This window comes from Cnephaeus nilssonii (genome assembly GCF_951640355.1).
Source record: "Cnephaeus nilssonii genome assembly, chromosome: 1".
Taxonomy (NCBI): domain Eukaryota; kingdom Metazoa; phylum Chordata; class Mammalia; order Chiroptera; family Vespertilionidae; genus Cnephaeus; species Cnephaeus nilssonii.
In genome coordinates, this window is record NC_137072.1 from 44,123,369 (window position 1) to 44,151,333 (window position 27,965).

The following is a 27,965-nucleotide window of genomic DNA, read 5'->3' on the forward strand; positions in this document are numbered from 1 at the left end:
CAGATAAATGTATAATTAAAATTGTGACAAATACTGTGACTATAAAGAAAAGCTTCTATGAGGAAGAATAATGGGTCTAGGAGAAGGGCCCCTCTGAGAAAATAGTATTTAAGCTGAGACCTGAGGGATGCGTAGGGGTGTGTGTGAAGTCCTGTCTGAAACAGGAGAGCATTGAGCCCACGTGGGGAGCAACAGAAAGGCCTGGACACCCGCAGACACTGGCCACTCTTCCCAAGGCAGAAGCAGACCTGTGCTACTCAGAAGCTTTGAGTGGAAGAACTGATATGGCCAGAGAAATCTTTATTCTAGAAAAATCACTTTCTGATTCTCAAAATGCACATGAGCCAGGTTTCTGGATTGCTCCCCTTTTTCATCGTTCTGTCACCTATGCTAAGATATTTTTCTGAGAACATATTGTGTACCAGGCACTAGGCTGCGACTAGGACAGATACTGAGATTTTTATATCCAACCACCAGCCAAAAGGCTAGTCAGTTTTTCCAGGGGTTTTTCTCTGGATTGAAATGCTTTTAGTTAGGTATCTGAAGAGTGGTGGGGAAAAATTTAATTTTTAAATTCAAATCACATTTTCTCTGTAATTGCATTATAATTTTAGAAGATGCTTCATCATAGTTGTTGATGCTCTTCATAGATGTGTGGTGGCTTCTGAACTATGCAGGTGTATACTTGTTTTTGAAAACTCTCAAGAAATTCGTGATTTGCAAATGAACATTCAATGATGGGGGTCTAGCAACCTTTGTGAAACTCAGAGGACCACGTTTTATCTGTTATTGAAGATCATTTTTACCGTGTTTGCTACAAACCTAATACATTTCAGCATTCATAAGAGAAAGCATTCAGGAGATTTTAGGCAGAGGCGAGCAGGCTTTCTTGCATTATTGATTCCTGTTGGATGGCAAAAAAATGCAGCTATTTCCAATCTGCAAGACACCAGGGTTTCAGGGTCAGGGTGCAGTGACAGATTATAGCTTTTTGGTGCCCTGCGTACAATACTCTCTGTCCTGTGGATCCTTAAACACTTAATAACAGTAATTACAGTGATTTCCCAAGCCGATGAGTGATTTCCATCGTCTTTGAAGAACTCCACCTTAAAAGCTTAAAGACTGATGACCGTTTCCCCTGACCCTTTAAAAGAAGAAATCAGAGGAAAAGAAGAGTTGTTCTTTCAGCTTCTGTAAAACTCTTTGTTTGGTTGTGTGATTTTGTTTTGTTGTGTTTTCCTCTTTTGAGTTGAAGGTCCCCTGTCCCACCAGCAGGGATTCTTTTCCTGCTCAGGAGACCAGGGAAGGCTATGATATGGCGGCATGCTTCCCATTTTTCATGCACGTTTCCCACAATTGCTACTTTCTCAGCTCCCTTAACCGTCCCCAGATCAGAGCATGTGTCCTGAGGGATGGTTCTCGTTTGGGGTCTCTCTGTGTTTGATTTGGACACCTGTTTCTATTTATAGTTTCTGAGATCGCTGATTAAGATCAGGTTTTCTCTCCTCTCCTGGCCCTCTCCGCCAGAGGAGTCCCTGCTCCTCCTTAAAGTCCCGGCTTTACCATCGTGACGTTTTACACTGGGGTGATTATAATTCTTAAAAGGGAGCTTAAATTCATCCCTGAGCATTTTATCTTTGGGTTTTTATGCATCTTTATTGTCTCTCTAAAGTAGAAATGTTCATGCATAGGAATTAATCAGTTTTCTTATTATTATTATTATAAATAATAACACAAATCTAACTTTAAGATAAGCTTTTTTTTTTTAAGACCTTCCAGGCTATTAAAGGAAGTCCATTTATTGCAAATGTATTGTCAGGATTTTAAAATCTTGGAACTGTATAAATTTCTTTAAGTTAAGTGGGTATTTTCTCAACAACTTGGTGAAATCTTGACAATGAAATTTAATTTTTAAAAAAAATTAACTCAGTTTTTCAGTAAGCAAAAGCAATAGAAAAGCATTTTTCGCCAGGTGTGTTTCAGAAATTCCTGTAAAGAAAGATCATCTTTCTAGTTTGTATTAGACTTTATTTTTGTTTCAGTGCAAAACTTTAATACCATTATTTGACCTACTGCTCTTCTCTGGTGAATGATCTTTCATTGTGAGTAGATTTTGAGCATTAGAAATACCAGGAAACTAAAAGGAACTGAAAAACGCAAGTAAATGGTTTAATTTGTGACCTGCTTTTTCTCCTTGCAGTTTGCTCAGTTTTGTTAGCTTGGGTTTTTTGTCAACCCTAAGTTTTCAGCTTGAACTGAAAAATACCTGGTTGCTTGGGTAGAAGACCCAACTTCCCAAACTTGGGGAAATAGTTTTATAAAACTTAATTTCAGGTTTTCTCAGCAAGTTATAAAGCTGCCATACGTTATATAAAATTATATTGATATATTATGGTAGAATTAGAGAGATATTATTTGTCAAATGAATAAACAAATTTACAAGGTAAGACTTCTTTCGTAACTTTAGCCTCCTTTTGTGTTCTTCTTTGGTAACACTTTGCCTCCTGCGAGTCACATTTACTTCATACCAGAAGTGTAAATATTAATGATTAGTCTTTTCTCAAAAAACAAACAACCACAGCACAGAAAAAAACCATCAAGGCCGCCCTCTTCCCTTGTGCTCCGTTTGTTTGCTTCTCCCTGTGGAGGGCTCTCACCAGGCCAGCGTAGTGTCTCAGGTTTGGGAACACTGCCCCTTGGCAGATGTCACGTGACTTTTCTTGCCTGGTTTAAGCTGCCAGGACGGACCCAGACAGGCCTCTTCCTAGGCGCCACTTGACTCAGCGGGTTTACTCTGCTGGTACAAGGAACTGGGCCTCGGGTAGCTTTCAGGTGTTTGTTTGTTTGTTTGTTTGTTTCTGTCCCCTCCCCCAATTCTTTTTTAAGAAAAGCATATTACCTGATTTAGGTTCAGGCCAAGTCCTGCTGTGTGTCCTGCTTCTTAACTTTACACTCCACACTTCTACAGCAATTAAAAAATAAATCATCTACCCTGTCCAGCACAGCGGCCCTGGCTTTTAAGGGGCTTTCGAAGGACATGGACTTAGTTGACCTGCTGGAGGCTGGAGTGGTGGGTGGGATGGGGCAGAAGGGGCGTCAGTGCGCCTCCTGAGATGGGCTTCTCTTGACAGACAAGAGCGGCGGCTGTTTCTGTTTTCCCCAGGAAAGCTTCCTAGCCTGCCTTCAGGGGCCGGTCCCGTGCCGAGGACTGAGACATCGCTTCCTCCTGAGGACTTTCTCATCCACCTCTCTCGCTCCTTCCTCTCCCCAATCCAGCCACACCTGTCTTTTCTTTTTCCTTGTTTTGTCATTAATAAAGAACAGGGGAATTAAAATCAATATTCAGGGTGGACATGAATGAGAAAGACTGGAAGGAGTGAACTGGGAAGTTCCCTGCCCCGAGCTGGGAGAGCAGGAGCGGAGGCTGGGCTGATCCAGAGTGGCCATGCGCGGGTGTGCACGTGGACGTAGGTTTGATCCTGCAGCTGCCGCCTCTGTGCCATCACCTCAGGCCAGTGGGGGTCCCCCAACGCTCAGCCAGTCTCCTGGAAGGTTCTGCTGACAGATCCGGGCACTGAGGAAGTAGGGAATATATTTGAAACTGCCTTTTGGGGGCCTGGGGCAAGTTGTGGGCAAATATATGCAGAGCAGTGTGCAAGTATAAGCTACTTAAAATCCCAAACGGATGCCTTGCCCTACCTACATAAGCTATTTTGCCATATACATATATATCAGTGATGTGAAAGGCAAATGGGAAGTTTGCAGGGTATCAGCCACTGTATTCTCCAAAGTAGGTACTGTTGCCTCAAATTCTCTAGATGGCAACGTAAACTTCGATCATGCTCCTTGCCTCCCATCAGAAGGAAGCGAAAACCCAGCACCATGAAGTGTGCGTGTACCATGTTATCCGTGTTCTCCCTGGAGACCATTAGCGTTCATGTAAGTGTGAGGAGAGGGTGAAGAGGCTGGGACAGACTGACTTTTGATGTCTTGCTTTACGGACAGGATCATATGATGAAGGTTTCAGGCTCTCCATATGACAGTGGGAGAGGGTCCATGCGAAGTGAGGATGTATCTGTGGGAAAGACATCTGGAAGTTATCACATTTTGCATAAATAAGTGGTACTTAGGCTCAGATATCAGAATATGCTACAAACTATGAAAAGGGCTAAATTGGGCGTTGAGGTTGAGCGGTGAAAGTTCTTTTTGATTTGTATTGGGAAAGAGAACGGGTGGGTGACAGATCCTGTGACTTTGGGTACTGGGGTCGGCTTTGATGTGTTTCCTGTGATATCAGAGAACGGAACAGAGAGACCAAGGTTGGAGTTTGTCTCCCGCCACCAGACTCCAGCGAGATGTCTGCGGCTCTCGGTCTTCTGCCATTTACACATAAACCGATGTTAAAGTGCTTACTGTTCTTCGGTGTTGAAAACATGAACTCGATACTACTGTGTCTATTTTGCTCACTTCTGTTTGTCTCTACCCCCCCCCCCCCCCCCTCTGTTTCAGTGGCACGCCCTCTCCCGCGAAGAGCAGGCTAAGTATTATGAACTAGCGCGGAAGGAAAGGCAGCTTCATATGCAACTCTATCCAGGCTGGTCCGCGAGAGACAATTATGTAAGGCCGCCACCGCCCACGGCGCTCTGCTGTCCCTCATCCTTTCTTCCCATGGCTTTCCTGGAGGAAGTGTGTTTCACTGTGTGTCTAATGCTGGTGCTATGTCCTCTTTTGGGAAATTTAGAGACTTCATAATATATCATCACATTTTGAAAGCTTTGAGCTGTCACAATTTTTTTTTGGCTATAAATTTTTTAAATGAAACTTTTTAAATAAATAAGAAAACACCTTATGTTTTCTTTCATACAAAAATAATTAAACGACCTTATCATTGAAATGTTGGCAAAAACGATTTTTTAAGCCCATAAACTCATCAGGCCCAGTCTCCCAGCGCCTCCCTAAGAAGACTGCTTGAGTTGAGTTTTCTCCCCTGCCCTGGGCTTCTGTTCCCGGGGCAGGAATTATAATTAGCATCTTCTGGGCAGAGCCTTTGCCATGCCCTTTCAGTGGGAATCGGCTTCCCGCCCAAAGGGTTTCAGAAGTGTCCTCTTCTCACCCGGCGCTGCCTCTCTCCGGGATGCGGTTTGCCTGGGACGGGGCAGCTGGCCTTCCCTCTCTGGCCCAGGGGAGGTGTGTGCTGTGCTATGAATCTGTGTAGATTGAATGAGCATTGCATCTTGAATGTCTTTGAAGTTTCTGGTTCTGACCCTTTAGTAGAGAAGTGAGTTTTTACTTTTTAGAAGAGAGAAAAGAAACATTCTCTCCCTCTGCTCTCTCTTCTGTCCATATGGAGAGATGGGAAGAAAGTTTTTTGGCATTTTTTTTTTATTCTTTTAATTTCTTTATTGATTAAGGTGTCACATATTTGTCCTCATCCCTCCATTGGGAAGAAAGTTTTAAAGGCAGCCAGTGTCATGTGAATTTACCTTGAAAGATTTTCCTCAGCACCGTTTTTAAAGGAAATTGTTTTTGCAAAACTTGATTTTAGGATTGTCCTGAATGAAGGGGAAACCCAGCTTTGTTACATACAATTTTTATCATAAATCAAAATAAGCCTATTAATTACTAAGGCAAACAGAAGTCAATCAAGTGATAGCACTTTAGCTAAAGGTATTCTTAAAATAACAGTATAAGAATAGTCTAAACAGGACTATCCTTATTGTAGCTTAGCTTTTAGTGTCAGAATGCTAGTCTGATCCTCACTGAGATCATATTAAATATAGCTCAATGATTTACTATTAAAATGCCCTATTATTCTATGGCATTTTAGATTTTATAACTTCCATTTGTTTGTATAGCTTTTATAACTGAGGTTTTCATAAATCAACAACAGTGCGCATATTTTCTTAGGTGAGATCAGCCAAATATTTATTAGAGCTTTTAAATTTAGTGCTTAATAACCTCAGTATTATATATAATTTTATGAAAAATATTTTTATGCTTACCATCCATGAATTTTGTTTTTTTTGCATAGGTTGACATTAAGGCATCCAAATGATGTAGCTCTTTTTGTTTGCTTATAACTGTAGGTTCTCTTGAAACACCTGCTTGTCCTTGAAATGTAGTCTAGGTCAGCGGTCGCCAACTGGTGGTCCGCGGACCACTGTGGTCCATGAGGTGTGAAAGGTTGGCGACCGCTGGTCTAGGTTATTTCACAAAGGCTGCAGTCACATGTTCTAGGTGTGTGCTGGGTAGCTGTGCGGGGAGGGACTGGGGGACACAGCGCCCAGCGCAGCACCTGTGGTGGGTTAGGTATGGCGGTGAGCTCCGGCTGAGGGAGGGGTGGGGGGGGAGAAGCAGTTCCTGGAAGAGATGACACTTGAGATGAGTGTTAAAGGACAAATGGGAGGGAGGAGGAGAAAGTGAGGAAGTCAGTTCCCGACATGAAACAACCTCGCCGCACCATGTGAAAACCATTTGAAAGGGCGATGCGGGTGCCGGTGAGAACATGCTCTCCGGCTGTCCGCTCCCCTCCGGAGCCCTCAGTAACCTTAGAGGCCGCTCTGCTATTACTCACATGCCCGTCCCGCCGGTGGCCTCAGTGTTTGTGAGGATAGTTCAGTCAACTTTCCAAAGTTGATAGTCCAGTCAACTTTCCAAAGTCTTATGGCCTCCGTAGTCAGGCCCTGGGACATGAAGAAAAACTACCTTGATGTGTATAAACACATGCTTTCATGTATTCACACAGTATATTCAAGATGGTCTTATAGTTTTATTTTTTATTGTTAATGTGATTTTATACATATTTTCTCTTCACCCAAGGATACGTTTATTGATTTGAGAGAGGGCAGGGGGGTGGGCGGTAGAGAAAATGAGAATGAATGAATATGAGTCATCTGTATCTCTTTGTTGATTGCCCATCTGTATTGTTGTATCCCATTCACCCATGTGTTCTCAGTACCGTCTGTAACATGACACTGTGCCTGTCTTCTTCCAGGGTAAGAAAAAGAAGAGGAAGAGAGAGAAACTACAGGAATCCACATCAGGTAGGCACCCTGTGACTTTTCAGTAAATCCTCACGCTTCTGACAAACACCTTTAAAACCCTTTGCACTCGCTTGCTTTTTTCGATTCCTTTATTCTACTGCTAACCGTGTCGAGTCGACATCCGAGTGCAAAGGGTTAAAGTAGTTTGCATCTTTCTACACACACACACTGCTTTATTCGGCACCTGTATCTTGTGATACTTCCACTTTGCTTTTCCTCCTGAAATTCTTTAAAAATGTTTTAAGAGACCTTTCTTTTCAATGTGACTTTGTGTGCAGGTACATCTAAAAACTCCTTTCCCCAACCCTGTCACCTGGAACCCTGGTTAACTGTGGTTGTTTGTTTTGCTTTGTTTTTGCTTCTGTTGTCTATGTTGTTCTCTTTGCTTTATTAATACTTCTGTTCTTCTATTTGCAGAACTCTTTACAGTAAAATTTTTTATGATGATTCTATAATATGCTACCTTATATCCCCTTGAGAATCTTTTTTGTGGTTTAGGTTATTTAAAAGTATAAAACATGGTGTTAGGGTTTATCTTTCCTACACATTAATTCAAGGCATCAATCAGTGAGGTCCTATTTATTTCCCCTTTTTCTTTCATTAAAAGTAAGGTCACTTGTACTGCACAGATAAAAACGGCTGGTATAAGAACCATAAAAAGTAAAGCAAACAGTCCACATGATGTTGTAGCTACTACATATTTGGAATGTTCAAAAACCTCTTCAATAAAAATTTGTTAAAGACACAATTTTCTGCAGGTACAGGTCCAAGAATGACAGCTGCCTACATCTGAAACATGGTAAGAACGACTCTCTGGTCCTACTGCTGACGTTCGTTATACACAGAGGCACTTGCTTGCGAACCTCCTTGCTCACTCAGCATTGCTCCCTGAAAGAGGAAACTCCACCAAAATCAAATTAGCGCTTTAAAAAAAATCTGATGGTTTTTATACCGGCTATGTATTTGCAATAGAGTGTGCGTTCATCTCTCCCCTTCTTCCTCCTTTAATCTTTCTCCGTTTCCTTTTCCCTTACTCTCTTCTGAGCCATTCCTTACCCTGAGTGGCAAATCTGCCTCCTTAAAAAACAAACAACAACAACACAAACCAGCAAGCAAAATGCCGTCTTCCTCCGCGCCTGGGGCTGGGTGAGGAGCCCAGGCCATTCTGTCTCAGCTCGGCACCATCTGCTCTCCAGGGACTTCCTTTCAATAGAGATGACACACAGATACTTAAAAGTAATTCACTTGTTTCTAGTGAGAAAGATGTGCTTTATTTATTTATTTATTTATTTATTTATTTATTTAACCTGGCATGGGGACTACTTACTTGATTAATTGTATTCTGCTACCAAGATTTTTCTTTATTGGTAACCATTGCTAGATCTCCCTCTACTATTTGCAAGTAACATTTATTTCACTTCTTTTTGCTCTAACATTGTTTCTGACCACATAACCACCAGCCCAGGGAACCTGCCTTGTACATTGATTTGGTCTTGGCTAAGTTTTGAGTCTTCAAAACGTAGTGCGTCTGCATTTTCTCCCAGTGACAATTCTTCCCGAAGGAGCCACCTTGGGTCCTGCTGTCTGTCTAGCAGCCACATCCAGGTGCTGTCTCTTGGGTCTGTCTGGCTTTCCTCTCTCACTCGCCGCTGCCACAGCCCAGCTCAGGAGCCCAAACTTTCCATCGGATTATGGCAGTAGCCTTTGGGTCATTTTCCTGCCAGTTCCCAGAGGAATTGGCCCAAACACAGACTGGTTATGTCACTTCCCGACTAAAACAGTCCGTGCTTTTCACCGCCCGTAGGATCCAGAGCAAACCACTTAGTGCTGCCCCACCTCTCCCCTCTCCTCAGCGCTCAGCCTTCAGTCTCGCTCTCCGCCCCTCCTGCCCTCCTGCCCTCCTGCCCTCCTGCCTGTCCTTGTGAGTCCTGTGGTCAGTCCAGGCAGAATTCCTAGCAGTTCCCGGTGGGTGGAGGCTGCTGCACGCACTGCCTTGTGCTTGGAGGGCCGGGGCCTGAGTGGAGCTCTGGCCTGCAGACCATTTGGCTCTTGACGAGAACCAGGTGATTCCTACTTAGTCTTTAGAACTACATTTTGGTGCTGAAATGTCAGTGGAGTTTCCCAAAGGAGCCAGCAGAGGTTTGGGTACCAAATAGATCTGAATTTTAAATCCACCGTTTGCCTGGGCAATCTATTTCAGCTTTTTTTTCTTTTTTCTTTTTTAATCCTCACCAAAGGACATGTTTTTATTGATTTTAGAGAGAAAGGAAGGGAGAGAGAGACACACACATCAATGTGAGAGAGAAATATTGGTTGGCTGCCTCCCGTACGTGCCCTGACTGGGGATTGAACCTGAAACCTATGTATGTGCCCTGACCAGGAATTGAACCTGCAATTTTTGGTGCATGGGATGATGCTCCAACCACCTGAGCCACCCGGCCAGGGCTCTACTTCAGCTTTTTCATCTTCGTTCTCCTCATCTGTGAAATGGGGATGATAACACCACCTGCAGTTGTTTCTGTGCCACATATGCCTGCCTCCCTCCTCCACCCTCACTGAGACCCGACTCAGGTGCTCTCTCCTCTGTGCAGCTCCCTGATCTTACTCAGATTCCCAGGTTCTTCAGAATCCCATCACCGTAGTTCTGTGATATCAAAACTCTTCTAGCCCTGGCCAGGCAGCTCAGTTGGTTAGAGCATTGTCCCCATATAGCAAGGTTGTGGGTTCAATCCCCAGTCAGGGCACATGCAAGAATCAACCAATGAATGCATAAATGAATAGAACAACAAATCTCTCTCAATCTCTCTCTCTCAAAATCATTTAAAACACAACTCTTCTAAACTAATGCAGAGAGGCAGGCTCTCACGGTGCTTGTGCCGCGGTGTGGCGGTGGTTGATGAGGAATGAGTGGGAACGTATATGTGCTGTGATCAAAATGAAACGGGGCTTGGGCTTGGCATCTGCTTTAGGCTGGCTGGTCTGAAAGGGCCTTTCTAAGGATGTAACACTTGGGGACACCCAGTTGTTACCCCTGAGAAATGGAGGGTGTTGTGTGTATGGTTCTGAAACAGCAGTGGCAAAGCAAGGAAAGTCAAAGGAAAGAGAGCCTTGTGTTGCAGAAGGAGCTTGGACTAGGAGTGAGGCCCCGGCCCCTCCTGTTACCCCTGAGTAAGCTGTGCAGCCTGGGGCAGGTCATTTCCAATCAGTGTGCCTCTGGTTCCTCACGTGGCAGGACTGAGAGCTCCGACCAGCTTCCTAGTCTGCTTTGCTCCCCGTGGTCTGCACTGCCTCCCAGTGTTAGCAAAGAGACTCGGGTCTCTTTTATTCACTAGTCTGCAGTCTTAATCTGTGCCTGTGTGGTTTGTAACTATTACACACCTGTGTGATCTCCGATGACTTGTACCCACGGTGGTTGTGTTCTGTTCCTGCATAGGTCGCCCTGCCTGCCCCCTTCTCCCTAGGTCAGGGCCTAGATGCGCTGCCTCTATGGGTTTGATTCTCCGCTGACGTGATCAAGCGGCTCCATTGACAGACTGAGTCATGCTAGTGCTGGCTTCACTTAGATACAAAGGGAAGACAGATAAAACACGTGATTGGAATCAATCATGCGGGCGGTGCGATGTGGAAGCTCCCACAGCTGGTTTTCAGTTCTGAAGGGACGTAGCGGAGTATTAGCTAAGTCCTGCTGCTCCTCTCTGTAGTCAGGGAAAGCTGATGGAGCACAGGCCCAGGCAGGGGAGGTGTCGTGACTCCAACAGGAAGAGTTGTTTTTGTTCGTTTGTTTGTTTTTTAATTGATTTCAAAGAGGAAAGGAGAGGGAGAGAAAGATAGAAACATCAATAAGTGAGAATCATTGATTGGCTGCCTCCTACATACCCCCTACTGGGGATTGAGCCTGCAACCCCGGCATGCGCCCAACCTGGAATTGAACCCTGACCTTGCTCATAGGTCAATGCTCAACCACTGAGCAACACCGGCTGGGCCGGAAGATATTTTTTTGAGATGGTTTATTTCTCTTATGCACACAGCGAAACGTAACACAGTTGTGGTGTCCTTAAAGAAAGTCTTTCATCCATGTCTGTTGCTCAAACGCTAGAGACTCTCATGACTCTGAACTAGTACGGAACCATCAACTCCAAGGAAAATGCCCTGCTAACAGGAAAAGACTCTCCTCGGCGAACCAAAAGGCCCCTGGAGGCTTGTGTTTCTACTCTTTAAAAGATATGTTTCACTTAAAGCTTTCCCTTTTTTTTTTTTTTTTTTTTTGATGGGAAATGCCACTGCAGTTGCCTCATGCAGACCAAGATAAAAATTGGCCGATGAAGCAGTTCCTTGTACACCCAGCTGTGTCCCTGTTCCCCGTGTGTTTCCACTTCTGGATCTTATGAGGAGAGTCTTACTCTGGTGAAATCATGCTGAAACAAAGAATTGGCACTCACCCAGTCTCTATACCTTGCAACCACTTCCAGGACAATTAGAAATGGGATCTGTAAAAGACATTCTTCTAGGTTGGAGGTGATTCCCAAGCTGTAGGTCTTTCACAAAAGCCAAGTTCATCCTTAGCTTTTGGGCTGTGGGAATGCTGGGAGTGCAGGGCCACAGGGGATGGGACTGCACACGTTCTCCTAGGGTCCAACTGGAAGGCAAGTATCATGAATGCCAATCGTTTGTGTTTTTTGTTGTTTCCTTTTTTAAAATATATTTTTATTGATTTCAGAGAGGAAGTGAGAGAGAGAGAAAGAGATAGAAACATCAACAATGAGAGAGAATTGTTGATTGGCTGCCTCTTGCACAACCCACACTGGGGATCTAGCCAGCAACCTGGGCATGTACCCTGACCGGGACTCAAACCGTGACCTCCTGGTTCATAGGTCGACACTCAACCATTGAGCCACGCCAGCCGGGCTAATTGTTTGTTTATTCTCTGCATATATACAGTGAGGATGACTCCTGCGAGTAAAGAACCGCAGTAGGCAGTGGGGGTGCTTGCTAACTGGGCCCTGTCCCTTCCTGGCGTGCTCCCCATTTAAGAAGATACAGATGCACAAATGGGTACTTAGAATAATATGCTTTGTGCTAGGAAGGAGGCGCATGCAGAGCATGATGTAAGTATAAAGAGAACAGGAAGTACGTAAATCAGAGTGAGATCGGGGAAGGCTTCCTAGAGTAGGCAGCACTTGAGCTGCTCTGTCACGAGGGAATTCTTGGGTTTGAGAGAACAGGGATCAAGTTGCTGTGAGCTTCCAGCGTTTTGGTACATGTTTGATTTGGAACACGCAACATCTCAAGAGTTTGTCAGAAGTCAGAGATTATCATCAAAGACTGAATTTCCTTTCCTGAGCTAATCAAGATTCATAAGGAATTAAAGAAGCAAAGAATTAGAATTTTTTTTTAGAGAGGATTATCATTCTGAGTTTACTGATTTAAAAATGCAACTTTACAACTTGGTTAGTAACTTTAGCAGAACCAATACAAAAAAAAAAAAAAGCCCACCATCTTCAAATTATATAGATTGAGAAGATATTCTAGTGCTATTTTAATGTATTTTCTTTGATTATATAACCTCAAAGAACTGGTTTAAAAGTAGAAACATGCTATCTCTAAAAAAGCAAAATCCTCCGGTCCAATGCAGACACAGATGCACACAGGTGCTCGGTACAGACACACCTGCTTCTGGCTTTATCGTGTATACTTGCTAACCTGAGAAATTGAAGTGTTTACTTTAACCTTTATTTTTCTGGAGCCAAGAGGTATGTAGGGGAGGTAATTTCTAGTACAGTATAGAATACAATAGCTATTTGTGCAGTGCTTAGATTTATATGTTTAAAAAAACTGTTCTAGCTTTCTGTTTGGTGGTGGTATTTGTGAGCCTGGCGAGGTGGTTAGGGATGGGGAACCTGGGGTCCCTGGGTCCTGTGAGGCCTCCCTACAGAGCAGCCTGACTACAGAGTGGGACGGAGACATCTTCAGGGCAGGTGATAGGACTGCGAGCCTGGGTCTCTCAGGACCCTGGCCTGAAGCCAGGAAGTACCCTGCCCTGGAGTCAGGGAGTGGACTAAATATTTTCAGTGGTCTTGTTGAGAAAAACGTTTATTTCAGACTAGTGACCTGGTGCACGGGTTCGTGCACATTGAAAGGAAATTAATTAGAAGAACTATTTTAATATACGCTTAGGCACTGAGTGTGTCAGGCACTGAGCAGGGGACACGGGTATTGGGGCTTTTGGAAAGGGAAGCCCAGGGGTGGACACAGCAGCCCTGGCAGTGGTGCTGTGCGGCTCCCGTGGGCCGAGTCCGCGTGTCCTGGGAAAACGTGTGCACCTGCTCCACCTGCCTGGTCCTTCGAATGGAGGCCTTGCCCAGGGCCACCTCTGCCATTTCCACAGCGGTTGGATCCTGGTAGCGTGTCATTCGCCTTGTAAAGGATCCACCGTTTACTCTGCCCAGGAAGTGGAGGTCTTGGTGGCGGGAGAGGCTCACACTCAGCCCCTGCCCTAGGCATGCTCCTGTCTGAGATGGTGGCCTGCCTGTGTCTTCCCTCCTCTTATGTTTCCCCACAAATCCCTGCGAAACTTGTCACAGCTGACACTTGACTACCATGTTCCTTACTAGGGACTCCGTGGTGAGAGCATTCAATAAGGAATGTGACATCGGCAAGTAAGGGCAGGCCTGGTCACTCGGTCTTAGAGGTGGCTGCCTGGGGACCCTGAGTGTCTGGACCACGCTGTATGTGGGCTGCGGGTGTTCAGATCCTGCCCGTTCTGCAGGATGCCTCCTGTGCACTGCTGACGGGCGCCTCGAGATCACAAGGATCAGAAAGAACCCATGCTAGCGTAAGCAGGGCAGGAAATCTATTTTAAGGAATCAGGAGCATCTAGGGGAAGCCAGACAGTTGGGCTAAGGAGAGTACTGGAGGGTGGGTGGCCTGGGAAAGCTGTCCAAATGTTCTTCCTGCCTCTTGCGCCCGTCCCTCCCTGACAATTGCTTCATTCTCCCTCCTGCAGATTGACTTCCTGAGTTCTTTGATCCTCAGTCCAGAACTCCCAAGCTTAGGTGTTGTTACAATCTCAGTCTCCCAAAGAGATGCGATTCTTTCCAATCCCAGAGAAGGGGCTCTGGGTGGCCTAGCTCAGCCGGACAGACTTCCACCCGATCCATCATCAGCCGTGGCCAGAGGAGGTGGTCACGCTGTACAGGTGGCTGTCCGGGCTCACTGCTCTAGCCCGGGGTGTGAGGAGTGGGGAGGAGAGGAGCGCTAGGCAGCAGCCCACAGGTGTGCACTGCAGCTCTGTGGTCAGCTGTGGCCTGGCCTGTTAGCTTAGCCGACAGGGCGGTTCTATCTAGACAGCTGTGCGTTAGTGAAGACATGGGGAGGGGGTTGCCCACATGGGGAAAGCTTTTGAAATCTCGGCCGTGCTGCAGTGTCCTTGCCATCAATTCCTCTTTCTTCTCTCCTGGTCAAAAGAGCTAGAATTGTGTGTAAGTTGCCTTGGGTAACAGAAACGGGGAACCAGACCCTTGGCTCTCAATGTTGATCACGTGCCATTAAAATATAGGAGGGAGAGAAGTGTGAGGCCCGTTCAACCCTCTTAAGACATGTAATATTTGGTTTGTTCATGAAATTGAATAAAGATCAATGCACAGACTAGTTAACAGGAAAAAAAAGTATTTTGGACACTTTTAAAAATCAGAACATTCTGATTCTCACTGAGCCATCTGGATTTATAAAGGAAATCAGCCCTTCTGAATAAGAGGGTTTCCCAGAGAACTCTAGATTTGCCTTTTATTTAAGTTAACAAAGCACGTAATATTTAACTCTTTTGGGTGTAGCTCATCTTCTTCAACAGAATTCGTGGAAATTAAATATTTCTTAATACCTCCTGTCATTATTCCACAGTGCACATACGTGACATATATAATACATGCTAATGAGGAATTGGTGCTGTTGGCCAATATTCTTAATGACCCCTGTCATGTTGGATTGTTAAAAACTCTGCTCTTGCCCTGGCCGGGTGGCTCAGTTGGCTGGGGTGTCTTCTGGTGCACCAAAAGGCCGTGGGTTTGATTCTCTGTCAGGGCACATACCTAATTGCAGGTTCCAGGTTTCTCTCTCACATCCATGTCTCTCTCTATCACCCTCTTCTTCTCCCTCTCAAAATCAATATAAAAACAAACAGATCCTTGGGTGAGGATTAAGAAAAAATTGTTTTAAAATCTGATTTTGACAATATTTTGTGCGTTCCTTTTCTGTCTGAGACTCCACCCCTCTTGGACAGTAATATGCGCCTTCTGACATGATGTGGAGCTGGAAGGAGAAGACGAGGCTTATTTAAATGATATATAAATGGAAGGTACATGTCCTCCCCCTCCCCACCCCCCACCCCCAGTTGGCGTGTGGAGGTTGCTCTGACGGGGAAGGGGAGTGTGTGCCATTTGTGTGAGGGAACTTGCTAGCACTGGGATAGCTGGAGGCTCTGCCACGCTCTCGTCCTCAGCTGTGCTCTGTAGAACTGAAGCTGCCAGGCTGACTGACAGCCAGGTGAGGGGGGCGGTTCTGCCGAAGCTGTCCGGGCACTGCAGTGAGCTGCTTTGTTCTTTCTGACAGAATGAGAGGAAGGTGTGGTGGAGAGAACATATGCTCAGGGCTCAAACGCTATTCCTGCCACCTGTGTGTGTGTGTGGGGGGGGGGTGACCTCAGGCATGTTGTTTAACCTCACTCAGCCCCCATTTCCTTATCTGTAAGTGATGATTACCTGACGCTGTACATGTCAAGTACTTGCCAGGGCCTGGCACACCTGTGCTTGGCGGACATGGCTTTTCCTTCCCCCTCACCAGCTTCTTGCAGACAAGGCCTCCTTGGAATCAACAAGGCTGCGACCCAGAGGGAGCCAGGAGGGTACTCTCGGGGGTCACCTGGGATCCGCCCCTTGATGACCATATGCCCCAGCCCCCTCTTAAACCACGGCCGGACTAGCTCCGTCACGCTTGCCTCCTGCTCTGGAAGGAGGCGCTTCTCGCCTGACATACATGACATTGCGCAAGGCGGGAGTTCACGCCCTGAAATCACAGGATTTTGTCAGTTTGCCCTGCGGCAGGCTGAACACTTCGACAGTTGGCGTGAGGTGTGCCGTGCGCAGCTGGGAGGCAAACTTTGCAATTAAAACCTGCCTCTCTTCACCTCACAGGTACCTCTCCTCAGATTTCATGCTAGTCACATTTGGGTGGAGGATGAAGGGAGGATTTTTTATTCTGATCTTTGAACCTTCTTCACCGTTTCTGAACAAGGACATGATACTACATGACACCAAGGGGCTGGGGGAGGTCTTCCCATATTCCTACAGCCCGCTCTGCGGCCCCACGGAGGAGAGCGTCCCCCACACGCTGACCTCCCCGCTGGGGGCCGGGGCCGGGCTGCGGAGCCCGCAGGCATGGGCTGGCAAAGCACCAGCTTCACAGACTCTCCTGTTAGAGCTAATGGAGCAGGAATGACCCCCTTTCGCTTCTTCGCTTTTGAGTCAAACCTAGAAAGCTCTAACGCCTCCGAGTCAGTGCTGGTTCTCGCTCCAAAGCAGGCCCATCTTGAAACCTTTGGGCTTCTGATTCCATCTGGTTGGTGGGATCTTTTGTCAAGACTGGAGTTTGGTCCAGGAGAGAGAGCATCATGGGTTGCAGCTGGGGGAGGCGGTGGCCTAGTGCCTCCTGGGAATCGGCTGTCCAGAGGGCCCACCCTCGGGAGTGACTCTCGGCGGGGGAGCCTGAGCTCTGACACAGGGCTCCCCGCTCCCTTTGAAGTGGGAGCCTAATTGCGGCTTTGATTGCACCCGCTTCTCTGGTGGGTTGGGCTGCGCCGGGGCTCGCCTGGCTTGGCCCAGCCTCGCCACAGCCCCCAGTGGAGCCTCAGATGTGGGAAGTCTCTAGTCTCCCAGCGTCATGCCTGTGGTTTCTTGAAAAGACTCTTGATTTGGCCAGTTTTATATCTGTGAGCAACCCTGCCAGCCCCCAGTGGTCCCTCTTGGAGGTAAGACTTGGTCTGTTCCGACGACCCTGTGTGTGTAGAAGCAGCCAGATTCGGACCGCCTACCTGAGAGCGAGGCAGTTTCTTTGCCCGCGTGTTTAAATATTCGTGCCACTGTTAGGAACGTGTCCCAGTGGGGGCACGCTGCTTTTTGGCCCTTGTACAGAGGATTCCGAAGCCAGCTTTTCCAGAGGAATTGGGAGAGGACACATAATGAAACGGCGGCGGGGGAGTGTGTGGCTACCTGGGAAAGAAACGGCTTCGCTAGCTGCTGAGATTCCTTTGGGAGGCGCACGTTCTCTCTGGTGAAGGGCCCGGACAGCACGCTTGTTCTGACACTTGTGTTAGTGCTGTGCTCAGCGCGGGAGGAGGCGGCGGCCCATTGGGGTGAGGTCGGAGGGGAAAGGGCACCTCGGAGAGCGAAGTGGGGGTGCTACAGGCTGTCAGGTGTCCAGCCCTGCTCAGGGAGTAGGGCCAAAGCAGGGCCTTGGAGGTCTTGACCTCATGACCTCATAGCCAGCCTGTGGCTGGGATGAGGGACCGTGGGCCTCCTGCAGCCTGCTGACCACCCGAGGATCTTTTCAGTAACTACCCAGACACACATAGTTTCTGCGCAGGTTCGGTGAGTCCTTTGGAGGCCAGTCATGCCAGTAGCAGCTAGTGTGCCCCGGGCTCACCGTGCCCCAGGCTCACAGGCACCGACGCCTTCTCTGCTCCTCAGGCGCTGCCTCGCCTGCCCTCGCGGGCCCACCCCCCTCAGCGCGCTCCTTCCGTGAACAGCACGTGACAGACTGCAGCCTCCCACCCAGGTTCAGTTTGCAATATGAAACTATTTCAAAGCTTCCTTCTATTTCTCCTCTAAGTCTCTCTCCACTCAAAAAGCACAAAGAAATTCACTATTAGAATTAATTTTTTAAAGAAAACTTCTGCTGGCAACAAGGACAGCACAAACACGAATATTGGGATTCACCGGAGATGGCCAGGGACCCAGGTCGTCTGACCGGGGCGGCCTCCCCAGGTTCCTTCCCGGGTGAAGGAACCAAACTTCGGGGTGCTTTCACTTTCCCTTCATCTTGGTCTCATCCTGGTACAGCGTTTATTTTATTTTTAGTTGCTTTAGAAAATCTCAGCTCATTTTAGGATTTGGGGATCCTTTGTGAAAGTCATCTTCAGCATATCAAACAGCGGTTACTCAAACACTTGTTAAGTGTACGTACCAAGGCTAACAGTGATTAGAGATCTTAGTTACTGGGAAGGAAAAAAACAAGAGGACTGTAAAGTCTTAAGTGAGACTGGAGAGGCCCACGCGCAGTGGACTGAGTGTGGACGGAGCACATGCCGGTCGGCCGGTCGGTCGGTCGCAGGGGCTGGTGGTGGGCGTGTGCCTGCGCGGGCTGATGGGAGCAGGGGTTAGTCCTGTGTAGGAAAACCACACGGCGGATCCCCACAGTGCACAGAACACCCAAACACTTAGAGAACAACTCTTCCCCTGATGTGGCCATCGCCCGCCATTACAGTTCATGTTTGTCCGTGATCCAAAGTATTAAATGGATTTTTTTTAAAGTGTATTTCACATCATAACCTATACATGTGTATATACGTACGTGGAACCAAAATAAACATCTCAATAAAATACACTTACCTCTCACGTAGTCTGGGGATACGGGGCTACCATGGGGCAGTTTGTGCAGCCATCACCAAATCAGCAAAGTGGACTCATTCCATGCAGAGATCCTAAGTCACGTACTGTGCTCAGTGGAGGGGAAAACCTTGTCAAGGCCTTAGACAGAGTCCCATTAACAGCATCTCCTGTGTTCCTTCCTGAGGTGGCAAACGAAGCTCATTCCCAACGTGCAAAGCCAAGGCGGCGGCCCCGGGACCCCTCCTGGAGATGGAAGCTTGTTGAAACCCAGACTGTCTCCACGGCCTGCCCCGTCGACCCCAGAGGAGACCCGGCACCACCTTCACCCTGAGGTCACTGCTAGAGACACTGACCCACAAAGACAATCACTGCCGAACCCCCTTTCATCTACCGCAAGAGCCAAGGTCCACCATAAAGCGTAAAAGGTTTTTTAAAAGAAAATTCAGCAGCACATGAGAACGCCAGCAGGCCCTGGGCCCCCTGAGCCGCTTTCCTCCCCGCGTGTCCGCCGTGCACTTCCCAGAGCCTCCTGCATCCGTACCTGTACCCTCTTGGCAAGGACGGTGGCTGGGCGGCCCCCGCGGGCCTCGAGCACCTGGAGCCAGCAGCCAGCGCGTCCGTCGTCGGCGTCCCCGCGGGCACGTGTGGCCGAGTTCCCTCTCCGCCTCCGTCTTCGCTTTTCTTTCTCTGCCTTTCCCCTGAAGCTTTTATTTAACAGTGCAAAAGGATCAAGTTTGCTTCCTTTTTTTTTAAACTTGAATATTTTTTTTAATTTACACTTTTTAGTTTTAATTTTCTTGTATATTTTGCTAGCTATGAGCTTTTAAGGAAAATTCAAAGATCTGGAAAAGTTTGAAATAAAAAGGAACTGAAAAGAAGCCACTGTTTTTTGAGCAACATCTTGTCCAGTAAGTGGCCATGTCCACTCTGCTGGTCACAGTCGGCAGTACTATTCCATTTTATTTTTCTTCTGATCTCCTTTTTGTTTTTTGTTTTTTTTAAATGGTAAACCTTAACAGATACTTTCGGTAGTCCAGTTTGCAGTGAATTTTCATTTCTTTCCTTCTCACCCCTTCTTGTAAAAAGCCCAGCACTTGAATTGTTATTACTTTAAATGTTTTGTATTTGTATTTGTTTTTATTAGCCAATTAGTGGGATTTTATGCCAGTTGTTAAAATGATCATTGATGTACCCCCTTTTTTTTTTTTAAATAGCAAGGCACAGCCTTTGCCCCAAACTGTCATCTAACGTTTGTCATTCCAGTTTGCGTTAACGTGCTGAGCATTTTTTAAAAGAAGCTTTGTAATAAAAATTTTTTAAAGTGTAATTTTTTTTTAAAGCATGAAGTTCCTGATCATCTGGAGTTGGTGATGGTGAACTAACTCCACGGGCCAGGCCACAGCTGCTCTGTCCCCGACTGAGGTACGCCTCCAAGGAACTTGTCCGGAGCGGGCCCCTCCACCTCCTTCCAGGTGTAGATGAAGTCAGGGCCAGTGGGGAGAAGAGCGTCCCCAGGATTCGGATGGCACTGATTCCCTTCCCGAGCCCCTCAGACATCACCATGGGCTCCACCCTCAGCTTGCCGCCGTGTCTGCAGGCGTGCCGCGCTTTCCACTTCACAGCTCATTGCTTCTCAAACTGGGTCCCCAGGTCAAGGTGTCCCTGTGCCGAAGGAAGGTAGTTTAACTCCCTCTCGTCTCCCCAAAGTCAACATGTCCCCAGTATTGAGTTTGTATTCTAGAATTCTCCCTTAAGCTTTTGTTACATTACTAGCATATAGGTTGGTATCTGACTTAGCCAAAAATACACATTTGCGCTTCAAACATCAGTATTTCATGATTTTCCACGATGGTCTCCCATCCATTGAGATAGCATGAGGACCATTTATACCACTGGTCTAACTTAAGTCTCTAGCTGAAATCCTATCTCTTTTTTTCAACTTTCAATACAGCTGGGGAACAGCTGGCTACCATACTTGTAATAACCCTCCACATACTGTACTTGAAGATTGCCATTAAATCACCCCTCAAATTTCTCTTCTCCAGGCTAAGTAATCCCAACTCCTTGAACCTTTCATCATCAGTCCTTTAATCATTTTTATTACTATCCTCTGGAACCTCTCCAATTCCTCTTCATTTAGTCCTAACTTGAACCAGGGAAAAATGTCTATTTTATGTTCAGGGGACCTACTTTTTATAAAGGTTTCATATTTATTTGAAAATTATCTGAGCTTTTTTAATATACATCAACCAAGTAGTTATACCTGAAGCCCCACCATGCTTTTTTCAGGAGTTGACTAGAAAATCCAACAAAATGGTATAAAAGGTGACATTAAGTGTTACTTTTACTGGGGGAAGGGTTGTAGCAACATATTAATCGGCTTTTCTGGATCTTAGAAATAAATCCATGAATAATAAAGGCCTGTCTATTAAGTAGACAGCAAGGATACAGAGCTGAGAATCAAGCCTTGCCCAAGCTTACTACAGTCCTCTCCATGGGTTCCCGCTCCACAATTTTCACACACAAAAAAATGAGTAACGATGTTGAAAGAAATGGGTTGTTTGCATCCTCTCTGAGCCAGTGGTTCCTTCCCCAAACCCAGGCCCCTCTTCTTGTTTTTCCATTGATATTTTTCCATTGGTTTTTTAGAGAGAGTGGAAAGGAGAGGGAGACACAGAGAAACATCGAATGGTTACCTCCCCCACATCCCCTGAGTCTGCAACCAAGCCACATGCCCTTGACTGGAATAGAACCTGCGACCCTTCAGTCCCCAGGCCAACCTTCTATCCACTGAGCCAAACCGGCTAGGGCCCCTCTTCATTTTTTATTTTGCTTTCAGGATAACTTGTCCCAGAGAACTTTGATGTGGATGCACAGTGCTCAAGCCTGGCCCATTCAGCCCAAATCCTGCTTTCTGCCACAGAGGGTTCCGGGGAAGGAGAGTCGGAAGGAGAGTCCAGAGCCCCTGGAGGCACAGACCAAGGGGAGCTATCCTGGGCGGCTGGGCAGAGGGCTCCTCCAGCCGCTGCTCCTGCTGGTCTTCCCTGCAGCAGCTCAGAGCTGATCGCCTGCCTCCAGGACGATGGCCGCCTTTTTTCTGGGAACCAGCCTTCTCTGAGGCCACAGATGGCACACTGGCCCTTCGAAGGGGTGTTTTCTCCTGGTTTAACTTGTTTGGTTGCTAGGGTTGCTGGCAACGACCTGATTAGCTGGAAGGAGCCTTTGAACAGGTTCTTGACTACAGATATCCCAAGTACAATATTTTTTTTTCCTCTATAGTTTGGTCTAAGGCTGCAACAATATGAAAACCTCTACTCAGGGCCCAGGAGCAATAACGAGATGTCTGTGTGGCTTTCCTTTTAAAGGAGAAAAATCACGAGGGAGCAATGCATGTTCTGACAAAAAAGGGAAGCATATTCCACATGACAGTAGTTGTACAAACTACATTTACCATATTTCCCATGGAATTTTATCTTTCATACAGAGAATTTTAGGAGCTGCCTTAACTTCCAGGGATATAAACAGACATACACACAAAAGTTTGAACTGCTTTTTTACCAGGGTAGTTTGCAGTTAAGCATCTTAATACGAATAGAATGATGAGATTCTAAATGCTTACTTAAGTGTATTAGGGGGAAAATAAGATCATTGATTTTGTTAGCTCTCACTTAGTGGGCACCATTTTGGAAGTTGCTCAACTTCCGCACCTCTCTAATGGGGAAACCTATATTCTCCTCCTCTGCTGCCAGGAGTGGTGGTGAGGGAGGCTAGGGGAAGGGCGTACAAGTGCAGCTATTGAAAATAAACATTACTCACACTAGACAACCCAACTTAGAACTTTATACATATTAGGTAATATAGAATTAATAATTTACGATAAAACTTGAAGAACTCAAGTGAACACTGGCTATTCACTTAATTGCCCCGTTTGAGAAACAATCTAATGTTGTCTATCATAGGCAGCGCTGGGGGCCACAGCAACTGGTGTAAGAGAAATGCCCGGCACCCTCATTCAGTACATCTCACTGAGCACCTGCCAGTGGGCTATGCTGAAGCAGTGGTGCACCAGAAAAATGTTTGCACTGTTTGCAAGCTCATTCGCCACCTCATGTGTTAGAATGTACAAGCATTCTGTTGCTGATAGTAATTTGGACTTTAAAAACCAGCTCTATGTTAGGAAGGAGGTGGTGCAGCAGGGAAGGCCCGGTTTGGAGTCACAGAGCCGGACAACACCCCCTCCCACCACTGCTGGGTGCCAAGCACCCACCCCTCTGGGCATACCTCTCTGTGGGCTAAATGAAGAGACGTCTCCACAAAGGAGAGACGCCTGCCAGATAGGAAATAACTAATAAATGAATTTCCCCTTGAATTGTTTTGTAATTTGTTATTAAACACACTTTCTTTCCTTAGTGTAAAAAAACAATTGTGTTTGTACTGCCTATAGCCATAAAACATGTGAACATGTTTCTTCTGTCCATGGAAGCAATTGGTAACCAAGCCTAACCAATCCGTCTGGACCAAAGATCAAGGAAATACGGAAAATGGGTAGGGTTTGGATTAAACTGGGTCATCTACGCTAACGTGTTTACTAAGTATTTTTCTTAATCTGTAATAGCTTGAGATGTTACCAGCTAACTTACTTAAAAATGTTTATTTCCCTTAAATAAATGGGAGAACTTGGCAGGAAATGTATGATTTGCCAGATAGAATAACACTGCTTAACTGAATAGGCAATCACACTGCTTAACTGTTTGACTTTGCAGTCCAGTGGAATTAGGAGATTAGTCACTTCCTCTTTTCCATCTCTAACTTATGAGCCCACCAAAGTAGAATGGAGCCCCACCAATCAGCCTGTTTGTTGTTACAGACTCTACCGAAGTTAGGTCAGACTCCTGCTGCCGATTGCAGAAAGGTGTTCAAGTCCAGCTTGCCCTCCACACCAGCTCGGGTCACCCTGAGCACCCAGAGCAAGGCCTGCGGCAGTCTCCTCCGTCACAGGCTGTGCCTACCCTGGTCCTAAGGTTCCAGTCAGCTGGGCTGTTCTTTCCTGGGTGTCCGGTCCCAGAGAACTGGAACCCACCCAGCAGCCCTCACAAAAACTGGCCCGTTTTCATGAGCTTTCTTTTTTCCTTTAAAAAAAAAATATTTTAAAATATATTTTTATTGATTTCAGAGAGGAAGGGAGAGATAGAAACATCAATGATGAGAGAGAATCATTGATCACCTACTTCCCACATGCCCCCTACTGAGATAGAGCCCGCAACCCAGGCATATGCCCTGACCGGGAATCGAACCGTGACCTCCTGGTTTATAGGTGGACGCTCAACCACTGAGCCATCCGGCTGGGCTCATGAGCTTTCAATGCCAATGCAGCCCTCTTCGTATGTGGCCGCTCCAACTTTTACTGAAGCTTCTGGATGAGTCTCTATCCTACTCTTCAGTCTCTCCCCCCTCGCACCTTACGGAAGGGGAATTGCAAGTGGTGATCAGAAACCCTGGAGTGCGGAGTCCCAACAAGGCTGTGGTCCCTGGGGAGGGATGGGCTGCAAACGCAGGTCAGGGAGTGAGATGTGCTGTCCCTCCCTGGCCGCCCAGCACTGGACAGAGCTGTCATTTTAGTAAAAAGATGCTATAAACTAGTTCTCTCCTAGCAAGAGAACCCGCAACACACAGGAGACGGGACAGGAAAGGCAGGCCAGCAGAGAAGAATCAAAACACAAGCATTAATCACTACCATAGGCCTAGGACTGAAGAACGTCCTGCCAGCTATTGGCAGAGTCCACAGGAGATGGAGTGCTGAGGGGGCAGTTGGTCCCAGGCCAGGATGCGCTTGGGTGACTCAGCTCCTGACCACGTCCCTCCCCGGGCGCCACCTTTCACCTGACACCAGTTAACAAGAGCTGCTCACCTGGGAGCGGTCTGAGGGCAGCTGTCTCTCCCCGGGACTCGAACCAGGTTGCTGACGCAGCCGAGCAAGACAGCGGCGGTCCCACCACAAACCCATGTGGTGGATCCATCCCCCTCCCTCAACTGGACCATTGAGGCTCAAACGCTCTAGTCACCTACCTTCCCAGATGTGCCTCCAAACCTGCACAGGGCCCCAGAATGAGGCATTTAGGGGTGAGTCCTTCAAACTACCCCAAACAGAAACCTTAGTTCGAGCAGGTCTTCCTCCCCACGCTGGTTCTGGCTGCTCAGTTCCCCGCCTTCTGAACCGGGGAGCCAACAGCTGCTATTCCAGGCTTTCCCTTCTGGTCCCTGTCGCCGAAACACCGTCTGCATTTTCCTGGTGGGGTATCCCAGGCAGGGCTGAGGCGTCTTGCTGAGGCTTGGAGACCCCCATTCAGACACCCAGCGGCTCCAGCAAGGAGGCCTGCATCGTCCCACCGCCACGCGAAGGGCTTTGCCTTGACCGACTACATGAAGATGGGATGAAAGTCTAATTTTTCTTCTGTTCATATTCCATCACTTCCCCAACTACCACGCTGGGAAAATCTTGGGACCATCTCTCCTCCACACTTGCTGTTCTCCTGGGGTCTTAAATAAATCATCCAGTGTACCACCCACTCACAGAATGTGCCTTACCCAAGCGACAGCCGCCCTGCAGCTCCCTGGGAGCGTTCCTGTGTGCGCTTCCCTCCTGAGGAGCCGACCAGCCTGACCAGCTTCCCAGGGAGCGAGCGGCAGTCGAGGTGGTGCTCCATCACTTATCTTCTTACCAGGCGGCCCTGCAGCTTCACTTCTCAGACTCTCTTTTATAAGACTCGTGGGCCCTTCCCCATAGTCAGCACACCCCCGCCACGTGTGAAATGTCCAGGCCGTTGTAAGCCTGCGGGCGGTGAAGAACTCTGGCTTCCTTCCAAATTGGGCAGAGGAGGGAGGTGGTCACAATTAGCCTGCCCTGCAGCACCACCTCAGCCTGTGACAGCCATCGTTTTGTTTGGTCTTCAGCAGCCCTGTGGACGAGGGGCCATCGTCTTGCCCACTGTGCCAGATGCACCCGGAAGACAATCCCTGAGGTTGTTCAGGTTGTGTGGGCTGAGCATTAGAATCCAAGTCTGGTTCATTCCAAAGCCCATGGTACTAATCATGTATTCCAGTTAATTCTGCAGCAGCTGCAGAGGGTGATTTTAAATAAAACATTGAATTCATGTCAATGATGGGATTTTTCTGTCTTTCAGGAGTTAACATTCCTGCTGTAGAAATAAAAACTGTGATTAAAAATATTAAGACTGATTTTAAAAATATAATTTGCACAAACAAATGGGTTGAAAACAGCAACGCTCCCATTGCTCAAAGCACATTTTAGGTTACTATTCATGTATCATCAGTGCCTGTTTACAAGAAAATTGGTCCCACAAAATTAGCCACACCTTGTACTTCTGGTAGACTTAACTGGTTAGTTACTGAAGTTGAAATGTTAAAGGAATTAAAATCAAGATGGGACAAGACAAAAATTTGTTTCAAATGTGTGAAAAGTGTAACGTGAAAACCACGAGAGAAAGCAGAGTATGTTGTGTAAGCCATGACTAACAGGAGTTCTATCCTCTCTGCCAATTAGTGGTTGAGTCTGAAACGAGCTTCTGAAAGTTGCCATGTTAACGAGTCAGAAAACTTACTCTGTAACACCCAGTGGGGAATCATTTTATACCCCCAATTGTATACGTTCGCAGTTCCAGGATCTGGCCAGACCTTGCCCCACACTGCACCATGTCACAGGCCCCGAACTGGAAACATACCTTACCATTGATGTCAAAAGCTAGCCAACCATTTCCCCCGAGAAACTGTTATTCATAGTGAATCTTATGAACATTAAAGGGCCAGTTTTTATCTTACAAAGACATCTTCATAAGCATTAAAACGATTCTTCAGAGAACGCCATCTTGCTAAGCCTAACTTAGTCTGGGTGATGGCTATGCTCAGAGCCTCCCGGAAATTTTTTCACAAGCCATGTCATCAGTTGTGTGGTTCTTCCTAATATCAAAGTTTCATTCTATTATAGGAACATAATCACTAAGAAGAGAGTATAGGAGACCAGGGAAGGGGGGGCGGCAGGAGTACCCTCCTTCCAGATCTGATGGAAGAGCCTGGTGGCTGTTGGGAGGAGTTTGGGGAGGTGAGAAGCCGTGGTGATGAAGTCAGACTCGCAGATCCACCTGGACGAGCCGCTGAGCGCAGTGGAGGTCAGCCTGGCCCTCTGGTTCCTCCTCAGTCCAGTTTGCAGCGTAGACCTCAGCAAAGGGCAGCAGCTCTCAGAGGACCCCACCAACAACGCCTCTTTGTACAAGAATGTTCAACATTGCTTCCTGGTCCCAAACATGATGCATGGAAAATTTTTTGAAAATGATAAAAATGCTCAGAGGCCAGCCTTTTTGACTTGCTGAAAGTGCATATAAAAACCTCAGCCAGAAAGGATTGCTGTGGCCCTACCCTCACATCCTGGCAGGCTGATGGCCCCATTGCCGTCTTCTCTCTTCCCTGAATTGAGGGGTCAAGAAAGAGCCCTGCCATTTTCAGGACAAAGGCCCACATCCTGTAGGCACTCCGGTCAGTGAGAGGAAATGAAGCCCTGCCGGAGGCCAGACGCAGGTCAAAGGCCAAGAGCCAGCCTGAGAGCACAGGGCTCAGGCACGAGGGTGACCCTTAGTGATGGAAGCGTGGTGGCACTGCAGGTGCTTCCTTTTTCGCGTGAGGAAATGTGTTATAAGAATAACCTAAAAGCTTCCTAAGCCAGGGTCTCTGTGGTAGAAATGCATGTACCTATTTATGTTCCTATGATGCTATAGTTAGATTCAAGAAAAAAATTACTAAGCCCCCTTTTACCATGAAGTGGGGGGTGGGGTGGCAATCTCTCAACCATTAGACTTATGCCCCAGGACACCAAACAAGGATGCCCATTTTGGGGACAGTCCTGTTTGAAAGTCTGGATTTGAAATTCCCAAATGTGCTAGTTTGTATTTATTTTATCATCAAAACTAGTTCTAATCCTGGCTCTGCTACAAAACTTCTGGTGACCTTGGGCACATAACTCAGGGTCTTTGTTAATGAGGTCAATGGACCTCAGGGTTTCTGATGTCCTTCCAGCTTCAAAATTCTATCTTGGAAGACACTTTCTCAAGCCAATGATTAAAGAAGCTTATGTTACATTATTTCCCTTTGCTGGCAAAGCAGCAGATGTTCCTTAAAAATTGTTTTCTGTGCCTTTAGCATACTTAACAACCATAGTTTTACTGGCAAGAAACCTGGAGTGATGGCTACAGTCAGG

General features: G+C 46.9%; 1 protein-coding gene across 5 annotated transcripts in view; it reads left to right on the forward strand.

Moving 5' to 3' along the window:
* LEF1 (lymphoid enhancer binding factor 1) overlaps nt 1-20,021 on the forward strand; it is a 114,917-nt gene extending 94,896 nt beyond the window's left edge. For 2 of the 5 annotated variants that reach the window (XM_079767192.1, XM_079767195.1), the window contains 4 exons: nt 4,510-4,617; nt 6,995-7,043; nt 7,802-7,842; nt 18,885-20,021. In XM_079767192.1, the coding sequence (XP_079623318.1) occupies nt 4,510-4,617; nt 6,995-7,043; nt 7,802-7,836 (192 nt within the window). In that variant the 3' untranslated portion in view covers nt 7,837-7,842; nt 18,885-20,021. The other 3 variants (XM_079767191.1, XM_079767194.1, XM_079767193.1) reach the window with 2 other exon arrangements.
* Nucleotides 20,022-27,965: the final 7,944 nt, after the last annotated feature.